Source organism: Astyanax mexicanus, chromosome 14, assembly GCF_023375975.1.
Source record: "Astyanax mexicanus isolate ESR-SI-001 chromosome 14, AstMex3_surface, whole genome shotgun sequence".
Lineage (NCBI taxonomy): Eukaryota > Metazoa > Chordata > Actinopteri > Characiformes > Acestrorhamphidae > Astyanax > Astyanax mexicanus.
Window position 1 is genome coordinate 30,464,629 of NC_064421.1, and position 18,218 is coordinate 30,482,846.

Below are 18,218 nucleotides of genomic sequence, written 5' to 3' on the forward strand. Positions count from 1 at the left end.
TTTGTTGACGGGCCGCTGCAGTCGTGGGGGGCCTGATTGAGATTAATTTAATAAGTGTAGCACTGTGGAGGAGGAGGGGGGCTGGGATTGGGTGTGTACACGCGGCGGCCGGCCACTGCGTCCAGTTTAATGTGTGTGGAATTGGAGGGGCGTGAGCACGGCGGCCGGCCACTGTGTCCCATTCTTCGCCAGCAGTTGTCTCTGTGTGTGTGTGTGTGTGTGGGGGGGGGGGGGGGGGGGGGGGGGGGGGCTGGGGTGTGTGTTGCAGTTTCACAGCTCGAGGGGGTAGCAATATTTCTCTCTGCTTTAATCTCTATCCCTCTCTCTCTCTCTCTCTCTCTCTCTCTCTTTCTATCTTTCCCTATCTCTCTCTCTCTCTCTCTCTCATATGTCTGGTTAATGGCACCCCCTCCTCCCCTCTGTCCCTCCATTCTGCTGGTGTACTCAGGCCTGAAACGGCACCGTGTCCCCTCACACACACACACACACACACACACTCCTCCGAGAGCGACCTGGAGTGTGTTCCAGGCTCCAGACCAGGCTGGGAAGAGGGAAGGGGAGGTGAATGATGAACAGGGGGTGGGTGGTGGTGTTTAGGGGGGTTAGAGGAGGTGTGGAATGGTGGGAAGGTGGGGAGATGGAGGGGGGGGACACATGTGGTTGGGTTTATTTGCTGTTTCTGGCTGTTGAATTCTGCTAATTGTAGAACTCATTAAAAATCGAGTTGCAGGGAGCATGCTATAGGCTTGATGCACAAGGCCTGCAGTGCAGAACGCATAATCCTACCCCACACACACACAGTGAGAGAGAGAGAGCGCTCTAATTCTGAGCGAGCTGAAGTTGAGTAGAGCGAAACGCTTGCCCGCAAAACTTTAGCAACTCCACTAGCGTGCAGCTTTTTTTAATTAGCTTTACCTACTTTAGCTCTGTCCCACTGCGTGCGTGTGTGTGTGTGTGTGTGTGCGAGAGAGAGCGCGAGTGTGTGTGTGACACTGTATCATGGAAAGTAAATTAAAAACTGGATGAGGCAGTGGCAGTTTCTCTGCTTGCTGTTTTCCCCCTCCGTCTGTCTGTCTGTCTGTCTGACTGATTCTCGGGGGTCTTTCCTTTACTAACAGAGTAATTTACTACATTTTCTACATACCAGCTCTATTAATAACAGTTGTAAATTTTAGGGTGTGTCCCAATTGTTTACAAATCAGTGCTACTATCTAGCACTTGAGTATGAAGTATGTGGTATACAGGAGCATTTCAATACAGAATTCATTTCAATTCAGAAATTAGAATTCACCAAAAAAATCACCAAAAAAGAAATTGATTTCAGTAATTCAGTTGCAGAAGTGATTATTTTAGAGAGTTTTATGGAGATTAGGGTTAGGGGTTTCATTTTCCAGCAGGATTTGGCACCTGACCACACTGCCAACAGTATCAGTACCTCCTTTAATAACCACAGTATTACCGGTTCTTGATTGGCCAGCATCTTTGCCTTACCTTAACCCCATAGAGGTTTGGGGGAAGTGTTGAGGCTACATGATTCTTCAAACTGAGATTCTTCAGAGGAACATTTCAAACAGAGGGCTGTGTGACTCACTGGCAACATGGCGGCACAGGTTTTATGGTCATTTTCTTCATAAAAAGCATACAAAAAATCTCTGATACTTCGTCTCAGTAGTTAGCTAGCTAACTAACTTTCCCGTTCCACCTTAAATAGTGCAACAGATGGCAGAGGCTGCAGCATTTAAGGTGTAACGGAAAAATTAAATAAAATAAAAGCTAATAAAAGCTGATTTCAGCTTAACATCACAGAGGATACGCAGAGTACTTCAGATGTACAGCTCTGGAAAAAATAAATAAAACCACTTCAGTTTCTGAATCACAAGCCATCAAACTAAAGCTGAACTGCTTCAATTTTTGCACCATGAAGTTATCCAAAAGCAGTGTGTAAGATTGGTGGAGGAGAACATGCCAAGATATTCTAGAGTTTTTCAATTTGGTAAAAAAAAAAAAAATTAAGTGATATCTTATTTTTCTCCTGAGCTGTATTAACTCTCTTTTGATTGGCTGCTCCGCAGAAAGGTTCACACTGCAGGCTAAACATTTCTAAATCTCTTAGCATATGTATACATGGGCGGGGCTAAACTGTTGTTTTAAATGATTTTAATGACTTCTTTGACAAGACAGGATGCTTTCCATGTTTTCACACATTGTTTTACAGAGTTTATGGACCCTTTAATGATAAAACTCTTACTAATAATGACTATTATTCACTAATATCTAAACCTGTTTGCATGATTTTCTTGATTTTCTCACTCTTACACTCACTTTTTGTCTTTTTTCATTAATTCTGAATAACATTAACATGTTAGTGTGGTTTAAGGTGGTGTGAACTGCACTGATGCAGAACTTACTCACTAACTCTGTCTACTAACCCTCTGTCTCTCTCTCGTCCTTCTCTTTCCCGCCGTCTCCCTGCCTCGTATCTTTCAGACGAGGTGGATGTGATGGATGGGGTCTGTGTTGATGGTGAAGATGAGGATGAGGAGGAGGAGGAGGATGAGAGCAGGGTGGATGATGAAGAGCAGGATACAGAACCTCCTGATGAAGATGAGGTCACTGATGGTCAGAAAGAGGAGGAGCCTGTGGCCTCCTGTCTGATGGAGGATGACTTTACTAACTCTGCTACTGACCTGGCGTCTCTGGGTAAATTAACACTGCATGCACTAACCACAAACTCACAGTGTCTGTGCTGAAAGGTCTCAACATAGTGTTCGTCTGTGTTTCTGTCTGTCTCTGTGTCCCTGTGTGTGTCCCTGTGTTAGTGTGTCCCTGTGTTAGTGTGTCCCTGTGTTAGTGTGTCCCTGTGTTAGTGTGCCCCTGTGTTAGTGTGTCCCTGTGTTAGTGTGCCCCTGTGTCCGTGTCCCTGTGTGTGTCCCTGTGTTAGGGACACACTAACACAGGGACACACACTAACACAGGGACACACACTGTGTTAGTGTGTGTCTCTGTGTTAGTGTGTGTCCCTGTGTTAGTGTGTGTCCCTGTGTTTGTGTGCCTGTGTTTGTGTCCCTGTGTGTGTCCCTGTTTTAGTGTGTGTCCCTGTGTGTGTGTGTCCCTGTGTGTGTGTGTCCCTGTGTGTGTGTGTCCTTGTGTGTGTCCCTGTGTGTGTCCCTGTGTTTGTGTCCCTGTGTTTGTGTGTGTGTGTGTGTGTGTGTGTGTTTGTGTCTGTGTATCGGTGTGTGTGTGTGTGTCCCGGTGTATGTGTCCCGGTGTATGTGTCCCGGTGTATGTGTCCCGGTGTATGTGTCCCAGTGTATGTGTCCCTGTGTGCGTGTCCCTGTGTGTGCTCGTGTGTGTGTGTTTGTGTCCCTGTGTGTGTGCCCCTGTGTGTGTGCCCCTGTGTTTGTGTGTGTGTGTGTGTGTGTGTGTGTGTTTGTGTCTGTGTATCGGTGTGTGTGTGTGTGTCCCGGTGTATGTGTCCCGGTGTATGTGTCCCAGTGTATGTGTCCCTGTGTGCGTGTCCCTGTGTGTGCTCGTGTGTGTGTGTTTGTGTCCCTGTGTGTGTGCCCCTGTGTGTGTGCCCCTGTGTGTGTATGTGTTTGTGTGTACCTGTTTGTGTGTATGTCCCTGTGTTCCTGTGTGTGTTTGTGTGTCCCTGTGTGTGTGTGTGTGTGTTGCCCCTGTGTGTTGCCCCTGTGTGTTGCCCCTGTGTGTTGCCCCTGTGTGTTGCCCCTGTGTGTTGCCCCTGTGTGTGTGTGTCCCTGTTTGTGTCCCTGTTTGTGTCCCTGTTTGTGTCCCTGTTTGTGTCCCTGTCTGTGTCCCTGTCTGTGTTCCTGTCTGTGTCCCTGTGTGTCCCTGTTTGTGTCCCTGTGTGTGTCCCTGTGTATGTCCCTGTGTATGTCCCTGTGTGTGTCCCTGTGTGTGTGTGTGTGTGTATGTGTGTGTGTGTGTGTGTGTGTGTGTGTGTTGTATTGCTCTAAATTTGTTGAGTTTTACTTTTCTTAAGGGAAATTTTCTTTAATTACTAAAAGTCAGTGTTTCAGTGTTTTCCCAAAACCCTCAGTTCTGTTCTGTTTTATAAAGAGGTGTGAAAATATTTAGTCATTTTCTCTCTCTCTCTCTCTCTCTCTCTCTCTCTCTCTCTCGCACACTCTCACTCTCATTTCATTTTTTTTTTTTGCTGCTTTCAACAATAAAAGATTTATTTTAGATGAGGCTTACTGTAACTCAGTAGTTCTATATTTTGTGTTCAGTCATTTGTCTACATTATTTTTCCCCTGAATAATTGTGTAAAATATGTGAGTAATAAGTACAGTATTGTTGTAGTTGTAGTTTGGTAGTAATAGTGATCAGTTGCAGTATTTGGCTGAGGGATGTATTGACTGATTGTATTTGAGTTGTGTTTTTCTTGTGTTTTTGGCCTTGATTTGAATTTAGTTGTTTGATGTATTTGAGCTACATTAGAATAGGATATGTTTTGAGTTAGGTCTAGTATGGCATATTAGGGTTATATTTTACTAATCTGTATATATTGACTTTCTTTGAGTTATGCAGTGTTTGTAGTTTGTAGTATGGTATATTTTAACTGTATTAGAGAAATACGTGCTTTGCGTACCTGGTAGAATATATGCAAATAATATTTCAGTAGTGTGTCTTCGCAGTATTTTTTGTGTATTTTTTTAGTATGTTTGAGTGCATTGTGCAGTGTTCGTGCTCTAATTGAGCTGTATGATGTAAAATATATTTGAGTGTATGAGTATAGTTACGTGTGTGTGTGTGTGTGTGTGTGTGTGTTTGTGTGTTAGTGTGGCCTCGCTCCTGTTCACACCCCTTTTACACACTTTCATTTCATAGATGCTTTTAAAGCTGTTTCTGGGCAGCCACTAACTTTTGGTCAAAACACACAAACACACACACACACACACACACACACATGCCTTTATCGGTGGTGTGTTGTGGCTTGATAAATGGCTCCTGTGGTGCTTTTGGGGTGCAGAGAGACGGAGGGATGGATGGAGGGATGGAGGGATGCTGCAGGAGGAGAGGAAAGAGGGATGCACATGAAACGCCCCCTTCTCTCTTTCATCCCCTTCCACCCCCTTTCTCCCTCCACTATCCCCACACTCAGTCTAGCTCATGGAGGTAGGTGGTGGGGGGGGTGTAGTAAAAGATGAACACAGAAAGAGGAAAGATGATAAGAACTGATAATTAATTAGTTAATTAATTAATAATTCAGAACGTTATGGGTTTACAGCAACAGAAAGCAGTAAACCCTGTGCACATACCATGATCCCATTATATTCTACACGCAGCAGATGTGGTTTTCTATCTATAGTCTCAGTGCGTTTCAGTTACTTACTGTGTTTTTTTTGTTTCTTTTTATTTATATATTTATATATTTAATTTAATATTTTTTTCACTTTTAGTTTTTCTTATTTTGTTTGTTTACGCTTAACGATAATAAAGAAAATAGAAATGTTATGCTACTTAAAATAAACCATCACAATTAAGTAGTTCCCATTAGTTTATTGGTCCAGGTCCACTAAGGACAACGTCAGCCCACCTATTAGAGGATGTTGCATATTTAGAATTAGATACATGGAATTATACCAGGGGTTTACATACTTTTGCACAAGACTGCAGTACTGTGTGTGTGAGTGTGAGAGTTCTAAGTCCTGGAATTTTGGCCCAGAATCGTCCGAACACTACAAAGCATGTGTGTGTGTGTGTGTGGGGAGTGTATCAGAGTGAGGATTGGCTACATCAGAACCTGAGACCAATGTTTCAGGTGCACCTGTTGAGTCTATCTCACACACCAGGTGTGTCCACTCCTCCAGCCAACCTCTTTCTTTCTTTATGTGTGTGTGTGTGTGTGTGTGTGTGTGTGTGTCCTTTAACTACACCAAAGTCTTTTGTTTACAGTAGATGTGTATTTTATTTCTTGTGTAGATTATTTTCTTCCTCTCCAGATTTTAATCTCATTTTGATCCTATACATTAGGTCCTATACTATACTATAACTTTAGTATAAACTTATATGAGCATAAAGCCAGTGATCAGTGAGAGTTTCTACCTGTAATTAACTCTTTATAGCATTAGAAGAGTTAAGCTACAGGATTTGGACAATGAAACTGAAACACCTGTCATTTTAGTGTGGGAGGTTTCATGGCTAAATTGGAGCAGCCTGGTGGCCAATCTTCATTAATTGCACATTATTGCACCAGTAAGAGCAGAGTGTGCAGGTTTAATTAGCAGGGTAAGAGCACAGTTTTGCTCAAAATATTGTAATGCACACAACATTATTGGTGACATACCAAAGTTCAAAAGAGGACAAGTTGTTGGTGCACGTCTTGCTGGTGCATCTGTGACCAAGACAGCAAGTCTTTGTGATGTATCAAGAGCCACGGTATCCAGGGTAATATCAGCATATCACCAAGAAGGACGAACCACATCCAACAGGATTAACTGTGGACGCTGTAAGAGGAAGCTGTCTGAAAGGAATGTTCGGGTGCGAATCCGGATTGTATCCAAAAAACATAAAACCACGGCTGCTCAAATCACGGCAGAATTCAATGTGCACCTCAACTCTCCTGTTTCCACCAGACCTGTACGTCAGGACAATAAATTATTGTGGTCTAAAACCAGGTGTTTCAGTTTCATTGTCCAAGCCCTTTATATCATGCATTATTAACTTTTAATTATCTTCTCTGTAGGAGTGATGAACAGCAGGCACGTGGACCTGAAGCTGAGGAAGCTGTCGGACGTTCGTCCACAGGGTGGAAGTTCTCCTTCGTCCTCCTCCTCTTCCTCCTCCCTCACAGCCTCCACCACCTCCCCACTCAGCCCAGGGGAGGGGCCTGACCTCAGCCTGCAGGTACTGAACATTAGCAGATATCCTTTATTGGTCTGTTTGTTATGCAGGAACCTGTAAAGAGGCTTGTGCTGATCTCCTCCTGGTTGCACAGCAGCATTTAGCTTCAGGCGTGTTTATCGTATTTTTCACACTATAAAGCGCACTTAAAATCCTTTCTTTTTTTCCAAAAATCAAGTTTCAGTTTATTTTTCCAGCAGTATTAGCATTAGCTGCTAACCATGCTTAGCGCTAGCTCTTTTGCCGTTCAGAGTTGAGTATTATCAGCCTGTAGCCTGCTTTTAACCCTGACTAGCACTGCTGGAGCAGCATTAGCATTACCCGCTAACTGCGCTAAGTTCTAGCTCTTTTGCCGTTCAAGGTGAGTATTATCGGACTGTAATCTGCATGTTTACCGTGTTAAGACAAGCTAGGTGGAACGAACCGCTAACTAATATCACCCTGGCTTACTTAAATCTAAGCTTATTGTAAATTAACTGAAGCGCTTTGGTCAACCAAATAAACAGTTTTCAGGAGAGAAAGCTGTGTAGATTTACATCCACCGCTTGTGTGACTTTTTTTTTTTTTTTTTTTTTTTAGCGCATTACAGTTTTGTTTATTTATTTAGCTTAGCTTTAGTTTAGCACCATCCCTGTTCCTTACTAGTGTCGCCTAATGCGCCTTATAATCCAGTGCACCTAAGTTATGAAAATAGACCAGAAAATAGACGTTTATTGATAGTGCGTCTTATAATCCAGTGTACCTTATAGTAGGAACAATATGGTAATTCAGTGGAAAACCTTCATACAGGTGAGATAACTGTGTATGTGTGTGCTTCTGTATGTGTGCGCTGCTGTGCACAGAGCCCCCAGGTGGCGACTGGTAAGGTTTTCAGGGACCTTTCTGCACCTACACATATACACACACACACACACACACACACACACTCTGCTTGCTGATGGAAGGGATTTCCTGGGAGCAGATCCAGATCTTGCTCTTTGATGTAGGAGCTGTAGGAGCTCGCTCTGATTGCAGTGGGCTGGCTGATGCTGCAGGTCCGGTGCAGCTCTTGTAGACCTCAACTCCCATTCTAGAGTTCCCATCATCTTCATTCTACTCTACTGCACTCTGTTTTTGTTTTTACCAGGATGCTTCTTTTAAAACTAGTTAGGCTTGTTTAGGCCCAGTTCTATGCTTCTTTAGCTTTAGCTTCAGCTACTTCTTTTTGCTTTAGAGGTTAGATCAAAATTCCAGGCCGACTTGGCTTGAGCCCAACACGCCCTATAACCCATTATTGTGAGCCTGAGCCCAATTTAACCCTGACATTTTTTTGAGTAAGTAGAGTGATAAAACTGAGCTTTTTAAAAGCGTTTTTTCATGCTGTTTAAAAGATCGAAATATGTTCAGAATGATGTCTATCTATCTATCTATCTATCTATCTATCTATCTATCTATCTATCTATCTATCTATCTATCTATCTATCTATCTATCTATCTATCTATCTATCTATCTATCTATCTATCTATCTATCTATCTATCTATCTATCTATCTATCTATCTATCTATAGCCTAGGTGGGAAACACAAAAACAGAAATAAGGCTACTGAATTAAAGGAGAACTCTGGTGTATAATGGACTTTTGTTGTAGTAAAACATCATAAAAAGTACTTACCTTTGTTCCTCACAGCTTTCTGAGATCCAGTAATTTTGTACTTTTTGCCCAGCACTTGGCCGTATCTGGGCGTAATTTGCCTTGATAAATCGCTATTTCCACTGTTAAGTAGCTCCACACCTTCTTGCTAGAATCCGCAGAGTCCTGACATTTAAAAGAGGCATTAATAACTCGCTAGCTTTCAGCTCCGTGTGCCGCCATCACTGTACTGATAATGACAGACATATATACACATAGACTCCGCATAGCCTGCCTCATGTCAGCGGCTGCTACGCTATGCAGTATCTATGTATATACGGCCGTTGTAAAGAGTTTTGGGCAAAAAGCACAAAATGACTGGATATCAGAAAGCTGTGGGAGAGCGTTGGTGGACTATTCAACAAATGTAAGTACTTTTTATCATGTTTTACTACACCAAAAATCCTCATTTAACACACTCTACACAGCTGACACACGTGTTGTTACTTTCAACAACTAACTTGAAGTATGTAGCTCCATAGCTCTGACGTTAGCTCACCTTTATTCTCCTCAGTTTCTTACTTTATTGTGATTATCATGCCATAGCTTTATATAAAATATAAAAATAGCATAAAAAAAGCAGAACCCGACCTGGGCAGAGACTCTAAGATCTATGCTGCATTGGACATACTTACAAATAATGAGGTACATCCGCAATAGAGAGGACATAGAAGTCCAAGGCAAATACATTATAGGCATGACCTGAAGGAGGTCAAAGGGTGATACTGGGATGGAGGAAGAAAGGAAGAGGAGAAGCAGGGAATGAGGCTGAGCTGTTTTTAGCTTTACGTTTACCCCAGTCTGTTCTCTTTTCTCTCTTCACTTTGACAGCAGTGTACAGTGCTGTTCCTCTCGGTTTACTCACTTCATCCTGTGTTAAATCCCTCTGCAGTGTGGTGCTGTAACTGATCACTGCTTTAGAATCTCTTTCTGAAGTGATTTTGGCTTGTTTCTTGGGCCGGTTATGAGATTGCGTCTGGTATGTGGCGGTTCTGGTTCTCTTGCTGTATGAATGTATGAATCATAAGCTTATTTGATGGTGTTTTAACCCCCAGGCTTGGTGCGTTTGGCCTCGGCGTGTCTCCGCTTTTTGTTTTTGAGGTTTTATTTGTTTTGTTCGGAGAGTCTTTTGTTGTTCTCTCTCTCCTGAGACTTTTTTACGTCTTCGCCGTTTTTGAAAACCATTAAAATGAAAATGTGTTAAGGGTCTCTCGCTCCCTCTCTCTCTCATCATCAACCGGTCCTGATGCATTTCCTCTTTTTTTTCCACACAAAAGGAGGATAAACTGCTCCCATCCCAGGAGAAATCTCCCCGCTCACACACTCCTGCAGGAGCTGCGGCGGCCCAGGACGAGCTTCACACACACACACACACACACACATATAGCATATTTCTCACTTCTCTCACTCTGTTTCTCTCTCTCTCTCTCTCTCTCTCTCTCTCTCTTTCTCCAGTGCCCGCAGTAGTCCCAGTTGTCTCTCATTAGTGATTGTGTGTATGCGTTGGGGGGGCACGGCCTTGGTGCCGCCTGATAACTGTCTGCAGCGTTCAGTCGAGCGCAACATTAGTCACGCATCGCACACACACACACACACACGCACGCATGGTTCTACCACAATAATACCCAGCGCAATAATGATGATGGCGATAAGAGATAAAAGGCTGGTGGATCTCAGAGAGGGTATTTCCCCCGATATCTGCCCCAGCCAGGGGTGGCAGGGGGGGCAATGGGGCAGGTGCTGAGCTCGGGGGGGTAGCAGAGGGGCTTATGGGCTGCGGGTCCTGGGGGACGGAGACGGATCCTAACAGGGCCTTTCACACTCCAAGCTGGTTTGTTTTCTTAAGACATTAACATGAAGAGAATTAGACCAGGTTAAAGGGCTCTGTGGCAGCGTGTCTCCAGAGACTGAGGCAGGGTTAAGAGTTAAAGCACCGCACACACACACACACACACACACACACTCACACACACACATTCTCTATGTTTAAAAACCTTCTATTCTCTACAGCGCTGACCAGTACCCCTTGAGTATTAATAAACCAAACACATTCACATTCAATTTGAAGGATAGAGGCGGAGGAGAGAATCACACGAAAAGATAAAGAGAGAGAGAGCATCACACTTTTGAGGCATAGAAGTAGAGGAGAGCACCACACTCAGGGAGAGATTGGTAGATTTGTTTGTTACACTGATGGCTATCGTGAAAGAAGAGCGTCATACTGAAGAATAGAGTGAGAGAAGAGCATCAGACTGAAGGATAAAGAAGGAGTAAAGAATCAGACTGAAGGATAAAGAGTGAGTAGTGAGTCATACTGAAGGATAACGAGTGATTAGAGATCATCATACTAAAGGACAAAGAGTGAGTAGAGAGCATCATACTGAAGGATAACGAGTGGGTAGAGTGCATCATACTAAAGGATAAAGAGTGAGAAGAAACCATCATAATGAAGAATAAAGAGTGAGCATAGAATCATACTGAAGGATAAAGAGTGAGTAGAAAATCATACTGAAGAATAAAGAGTGAGTAGAGAATCATACTAAAGGTAAAAGAGTGAGTAGAGAATCATACTGAAGGATAAAGAGTGAGTAGAAAATCATACTGAAGAATAAAGAGTGAGTAGAGAATCATACTAAAGGATAAAGAGTGAGTAGAGAATCATACTGAAGGATAAAGAGTGAGTAGAAAATCATACTGAAGAATAAAGAGTGAGTAGAGAATCATACTAAAGGATAAAGAGTGAGTAGAGAATCATACTGAAGGATAAAGAGTGAGTAGAAAATCATACTGAAGAATAAAGAGTGAGTAGAGAATCATACTAAAGGTAAAAGAGTGAGTAGAGAATCATACTGAACGATAAAGAGTGAGTAGAGAATTATACTCAAGGTTAAAGAGTAAGTAGAGAATTGTACTAAAGGAAACAGAGTGAGTAGACAGTCATACTGAAAGTAAAAGAGTGAGTAGAGAATCATGCTAAAGGATAAAGAGTGAGTAGAGAATCATGCTAAAGGATAAAGAGTGAGTAGAGAATTGTACTAAAGGATACAGAGTGAGTAGAGAATCAGACTGAAGGATAAAGAGTGATTAGAGAGTCATACTGAAGAATAACGAGTGAGTAGAGATCATCATACTAAAGGACAAAGAGTGAGTAGAGAGCATCATACTGAAGGATAACGAGTGAGTAGAGTGCATCATACTAAAGGATAAAGAGTGAGTAGAAAGCATCATAATGAAGAATAAAGAGTGAGCATAGAATCATACTGAAGGATAAAGAGTGAGTAGAGAATCATACTGAAGGATAAAGAGTGAGTAGAGAATCATACTGAAGGATAAAGAGTGAGTAGAGAATCATACTGATGGATAAAGAGTGAGTAGAGAATCATACTGAAGGATAAAGAGTGAGTAGAAAATCATACTGAAGAATAAAGAGTGAGTAGAGAATCACACTGATGGATAAAGAGTGAGTAGAGAATCATACTGAAGAATAAAGAGTGAGTAGAGAATCATACTGAAGAATAAAGAGTGAGTAGAGAATCATACTGAAGGATAAAGAGTGAGTAGAAAATCATACTGACGAATAAAGAGTGAGTAGAGAATCATACTGAAGGATAAAGAGTGAGTAGAGAATCATACTGAAGGATAAAGAGTGAGTAGAGAATCATACTGAAGGATAAAGAGTGGGTAGAGAATCATACTAAAGGTAAAAGAGTGAGTAGAGAGTCATACTGAAAGTAAAAGAGTGAGTAGAGAATCATGCTAAAGGATAAAGAGTGAGTAGAGAATCATGCTAAAGGATAAAGAGTGAGTAGAGAATCATGCTAAAGGATAAAGAGTGAGTAGAGAATCGTACTAAAGGATACAGAGTGAGTAGACAGTCATACTGAAAGTAAAAGAGTGAGTAGAGGATCATACTGAAGGATAAAGAGTGAGTAGGGAGCATCATACTGAAGGATAAAGAGTGAGGAGAGAATTATTCCAAAGACTGGAAAGAAAAATGAGCATCATACAAAAGGATAGAGTGAAAGAATACCATCACACTGGAGGATAAAAAAATGAGGGGAGCATTACACTAAAGGATAGAGAGAAGGAACAGCATCACACTGAGGGATAGAGAAGAGTGATGTTCTCCCCTTCCCTATTCCTCAGTGTGATGCCCTTCCTTCTCTCTATTCTTTAGTATAACATTGAAGGATAAAAATATGTTGTCACAGTAGAGAGTGAGGAGGGCATCAAACAGAAGGAGAATAGAGAATTTCACTGAAGGATGGAAAGTGAGGAGAGCATCATACTGAAGGATGGAAGGGGAGAGAAGCATCATACTAAAGGATAGAGAGAAAGAATACCATCAAACTGAGGGTTAGAGAAGGGTGTTCTTTAGTATAACAGGATAACAATATAGTGTTACAATAAAGCATTTCACTGCAGGATGTAAAGAACAAAGAGCATCATCACTCTGAAGAAGCGAAGTAGATGAGAAGACGACAAAGGATAAAAAGATAGAGAGCATCACACTAAGGCATAGAAACTTTAGGATTCAAAGTATAGTATTATAGTAGTGTATCATCATGTAAAAGCATATAATCTCCTGGTCATGGTGTAAAACTTTTACAGTAAGTTTACAGTAAGCCCAATTATTCTGCAATAAACTCCAGTGTTTGGTATATAGATGATAAAATTACATCTTAAAACGTGTATCATTTGGCAGGACGTGGAGTATCATAGTGTGCAGTAGGCATAGACATGTGCAGCTTGACCAGCATAAACGTGTGTATCACACGGGTCAGTTTTAAATAAGAAGTAAGTCAGTAGTCAGTAGTTCAGCAGTGTTTGAATAGCTGGGCTAAACGCTCGTCAGGCTCGGGACGGCAGCGCTGGAAAAGCCTAATTACTGCACTGTTTTGAAAAGTCATTATTTAGGAATAAACAGACAAAAGCCTTTATGAGTGTGTGTGCGTGCGTATTAAACGTGCGTGTGTGTGTGTGTGTGTGTGTGTTTGTCTTTATTAGCCAGTCTGGTTCTCGTGCACACACCAGTGACCTAGCGTGGCAGCGCTAACAATGTTTCTCCCCTTTCGCTCTCAAGCAGTGGAACGTGTTCGCTAATTGCGAACTTTATTAGACGTTCTTTTTTTATTATTATTAACGTCGGAGAATGTTGTTCTGGAAGGGAAAAAAGGAAACAGCCTCTGTCTCGCTTTCCAGTCCGCTTACCAGACTGGGGCCCGACTTGAAATAATAACGTGTTTTGGGCGCGGGGTTGATAGGGATACGGCGCCACTGCCTTTCTGACACGTGTTTGCCTCCAAAACAATAGCTGCTTTTAATTTGCATAATCTGAATATATTTTCTGGCTGCGGTTTCGTTGAAAGTCGACTTAATTGCCTTCTTCCTTTTTCTGCCGCCGAGTTTAATGCAGGCCGGTGGAGGAACGCAGAGAAGAACCCGTTCCTCAGCGCTTCATAATTAAACCTGTTTTTTTTTTTTTCTTCCTCTTCTTTTTTTTTTGCCCATGTGTGTCTAATTTGTCCTTTGCTTTAATGTTAACCCGCGGTTTGTCGCCTCTCTTTCTTCTCTCGCTTTTCTCTCCCTTCCGCTTTAATGGTTATTTAAATGTGTCTCCTCTGCTTTTTTTAAGTTAAGTGATGTTTTTCGCACTCTTATTCTCCTTCACTTTTTCTCCAGCTCCTTCTCTCACTCGCCCTTTTTCCTGTCCTCTTTTCCTTCTATCCTTTTTCCCCTCTGTCCTCTCTCTCTCTCACTCTATACTCCTCTGTGTGTACTGTACACTGCTTTTTTTTTTCTTTTTTTTTTAAGATGTTGCCATAGAAGGACCATGGACCTAATTCAATAATATACTCATAAAAATATGGACTAAAGTAATTGGACACCTGCTCTTCCTACTAATTAAGCAATGAATTACTGTCTTAACAGTGAAAGGAAGACTTTAGACCTCTAGCTTTTGGAACGTCGATTGCTTTCAGTGTAGTGTTGACAGGATGTTGAATAATGATCCCACCTCATCCAGAAGTACTGAATGGAGCGCCATCATTTTTCAATACTGTGAGGCTTAATACCCCTCTTGTCCACTCCTGACATTAGGCATGGTGCCAATAGCTTCATGTTCCAGAGATATGCCACAGAGATTTGTCAACAACGGGTGTAGCTTACTTATCAATTGGCTAAAAGCATTTATTATAAGGGATATCCACAAACTACAAACGTTCGTAAGCGGTCTAAAGCGCTGTCACTGTGATCGCAAGCTCGCTGTTTCGAATCCTGGTCATGCAGCTTGCCATCAGCTGCCGAAGCCCCGAGAGGGCACAATTGGTATTGCTCTCTCTGGGTGAGTAGATGCTACTGTTTTCCCTCATCCCTCCCAGGGTGATATCGATCAGCACAAGGCGTCTGTGAGCTGATGTATCGGAACCGTGTCGCTGCGCTTTCCTCAGATAAATTGCGAGAAAATGGGAAAAATTATAAATAAGTCCAGTAAACAAGTAAACTGGCTCTCACTCTCTGGAGAGTTCATGGATTGTTGTTCCAAAAGTGGCTCTCGAGGGCTGCCTGAGCTTCACATCCTGACCTCGTTAACACCTCATAGCAATTTTTAAGCATGATTACCTTATAATTAACCAATAAAACAGGAGTTTTTGATCTGATCTGTCTATTCTGTTGTCAGTTCTGTTTCTCAGTCATTCTTTGAAAGTTCTCCTGGTCTTACAGTCCTCAATTTAACCTCCACCTGTCAACCTCCATTCCCCATAATTAAGCATCAGTTATTGATGAGGTCAGAGTACTCAGGAAGCTGCTGATTTTTTTTTTTTGTAAAGCTTTAATAATGAAAAAGAAAGCAATTTAAATTACAGTTATTAACCAATAACTGAATAATCTCTTTTTTTTTTTCTTTTTTTTTTTTCTTTAGAACAATGCTGATGAGCTGAGGGCGGAGCGTCTGAGGAGAGCGACGGAGCGTCTGAGGAACCCTGTGGTGTTCAGTAAGGAGTCTGCAGTGAGGAAGACTCAGCTCCAGTCCTTCAGTCAGTATGTAGAGCCCAAGCCAGGTGAGACACACAGCCATCACAGGTCTCGTTCTTTTCTCGTTCTTCTGAGCTACAGTATCGTGGAACATCTCTTTAATGTGACGTTTAATATGCTGCTCTAGGGCATGAGGATTTCAGTAATGATACCAAAGCTTAATATAAAAACAACCAAACACACAACAGATTGTACAATCATACACTCAGTAAATTGTTCGGTTCAAAACACCTATTTTATGGATATTTCTACAACCCAGCACTTGCTCATAACATAACACACACTAAGGGCCCTGTCTTACAGCATGTGCAAGGCACGTTGCGTTGCTCATTGCTATTTAACACCCTGCCAACAGTTTATTTTCACGCCTAGTGCCTGATTTGTTAAAATAGCAACGGTGCTTCTGAATATATCTACTCTTACTGGCGTGGTGGTCTGGAAATGAGGCGTGTCCAGGGACGGAAAAAACAGACTTCAGCCTGGACAGACTTCAACAGTCAAGGGTTTATTGCTATCTTGGCTGCACAGGTGCCTGTGCATATACATCCCTTCTTATTTACATAAATGACCTGCTTTAACACCTTCACAGCGTGAACGAGCAGGTCAGTTTCTTCTGCTGAGAAGCATTGGACATGTCCAGGTAGCTGCGCTGTTAAAATAGCGATCTAAAATAGCGAAGTCAGAGCACACCTGGCTCTGAGGGGACCAGAAAGTGACACACTGATTGTTTTATTTCATTTTATGTCCAAAACACACCCACAATTGTTTAAGAGAATTAGTACAAGAGAATTTGTACTAGAGAATTAGTACTAGTTTCGAGCAGCGCAAGGTGTACTGTTAAAAAAAAAATCCAAAAAATATTCAAAAAGTCAACTTGTACAACTATATATATATATATATATATATACAGCTATGGAAAAAAAAATGAACAGACCACTTCAGTTTCTGAATCAGTTTCTCTGATTTTACTATTTAGTAAAATGAACATTGTTGTTTTATTCTTTAAACTACGGACATTTCTCCAAAATTCCAAAAAAAAAATGTCATATAGAGAATTTATTTGCAGGAAATGTGAAATGGCTAAAATAACATAGATGCAGAGCTTTCACACCTCAAATAAAGCAAAGAAAACAAGTTCATATTCATACATTTTAAGAGTTCAGAAATCAATATTTGGTAGAATAATCACAGTTTTCATGCATCTTGGCATGTTCTCCTCCACCAGTCTTACACACTGCTTTTTGGATAAGCAGTACAGCTTGGTTTGATGTGATCATCCATCTTCCTCTTAATTATATTCCAGAGGTTGCTATGCTAAATATTGTTGAGTACAAAGTACTGTATGTAGTATAGATAAAGGTTTCAGAGATGAATCAGACAGTTCTTGAGTGTCTTTAGTATTAAGATTAGTATATAGTCTATGACTTAAAGTCGTAGTTTGTTGTAGGCAGTTGGGACACAGGGTGAGGGACTGCTCTGCTCTGCTGCGTATAGAAAAGCTGTTTAATTGGCTGCTGTTAATTAATGCTGACCCACCGGCCCGGTCGTCACAGTGAGACAGTCACTGTGACACAGAGGCTGTACCATCATTTACAAGAAACCCAAAGTGACTTCCTGTCTTTCTGTCTGTCTGTCTGTCCTCTCCTCCTGCAGAGGTGCGCAGGCAGAGGTCGGTGCCTGAAGAGCTGAAGCGAGTGAGTGAAGACAGAGGAGGATTTCTGGATATTGAGGGACGAAGGCTGACTGAAGATGAGGTACTTACTTCTTAATTAATTAACCAAACCAAATTCTTCACTTCCTGATTCAAAACACTCTCAGAAATTCATCTGGTGCTGGGATTGGCCGGGATACTGACATCACCTCCTTAGCTCACCATGATTGGTTAGAAGGCTTCAACAGTATCATTGTTGTAAAAGGTAGTATCACAATATAGGTGAACTAATGTTATATTGTTAGTCTTTTTTCACCTCTTTCTCTCTCTCTCTCTCTCTCTCTGCCTCTCCCCATCTATCTACATGTCTGTCTCTCTGTCTGCAAGCAAGTTTTTCTTTCTTGCTCTCTCACTTTGTCTGTCTGTCTGTCTGAGTGTATATCTGTGTATCAGTATGTGTTGGGGATGTCCTGATCAATCATAGTCTACTAATGCTGAGTATCAGCCAATACTGATCCGATCCACTCGTTATATATAAATGAATAATACAGACACACAGATGCGCTGCTGATTAATACTAGAGTACAGTATCAGTCAAAGGTTTGTTTGTTCTTTTACCATATTTTTCACACTATAAGGTGAACCGTATTAGAAAGCAGACTATTAATGAAAGTCTATTATCTGGTCTATTTTCATCCATAAGGTGAACTGGATTATAAGGCGCATTTTAAGAGACACTATAAGGAACTTGTAATTCAGCAGGTCTCGCTGCTTGGTGGTGGTGGAGGGGGTAGCTAACTAAGTTAAGTAAAGCTAAGCTAAGTAAACAAAACTGTGATTCTTAAAAAAGACTTTTAAAGTAAAATGAGCGCTAGACTTTAATCTACACAGATTTATTTCCTGAAAACTGTTCTTTAGTTTATTTACAGTAAATTTCTCCAGCACTAAGGCTGGAGCATTAGCATTAGCGGCTAACTGCTTCAGCAGTGCTAGCC

At 41.7% G+C, this 18,218-nt stretch overlaps 1 protein-coding gene across 6 annotated transcripts in view; it reads left to right on the top strand.

The window, feature by feature from the left end:
- ehbp1 (EH domain binding protein 1) overlaps positions 1-18,218 on the top strand; it is a 248,288-nt gene that overhangs the window by 161,929 nt on the left and 68,141 nt on the right. For 5 of the 6 annotated variants that reach the window (XM_022672775.2, XM_022672778.2, XM_022672779.2 and 2 more), the window contains 4 exons: positions 2,488-2,700; positions 6,710-6,870; positions 15,460-15,598; positions 17,226-17,326. In XM_022672775.2, coding sequence (XP_022528496.2) covers positions 2,488-2,700; positions 6,710-6,870; positions 15,460-15,598; positions 17,226-17,326 — 614 coding nt within the window. The remainder of the gene's footprint in view (positions 1-2,487; positions 2,701-6,709; positions 6,871-15,459; positions 15,599-17,225; positions 17,327-18,218) is intronic. The other variant, XM_022672780.2, reaches the window with a different exon arrangement.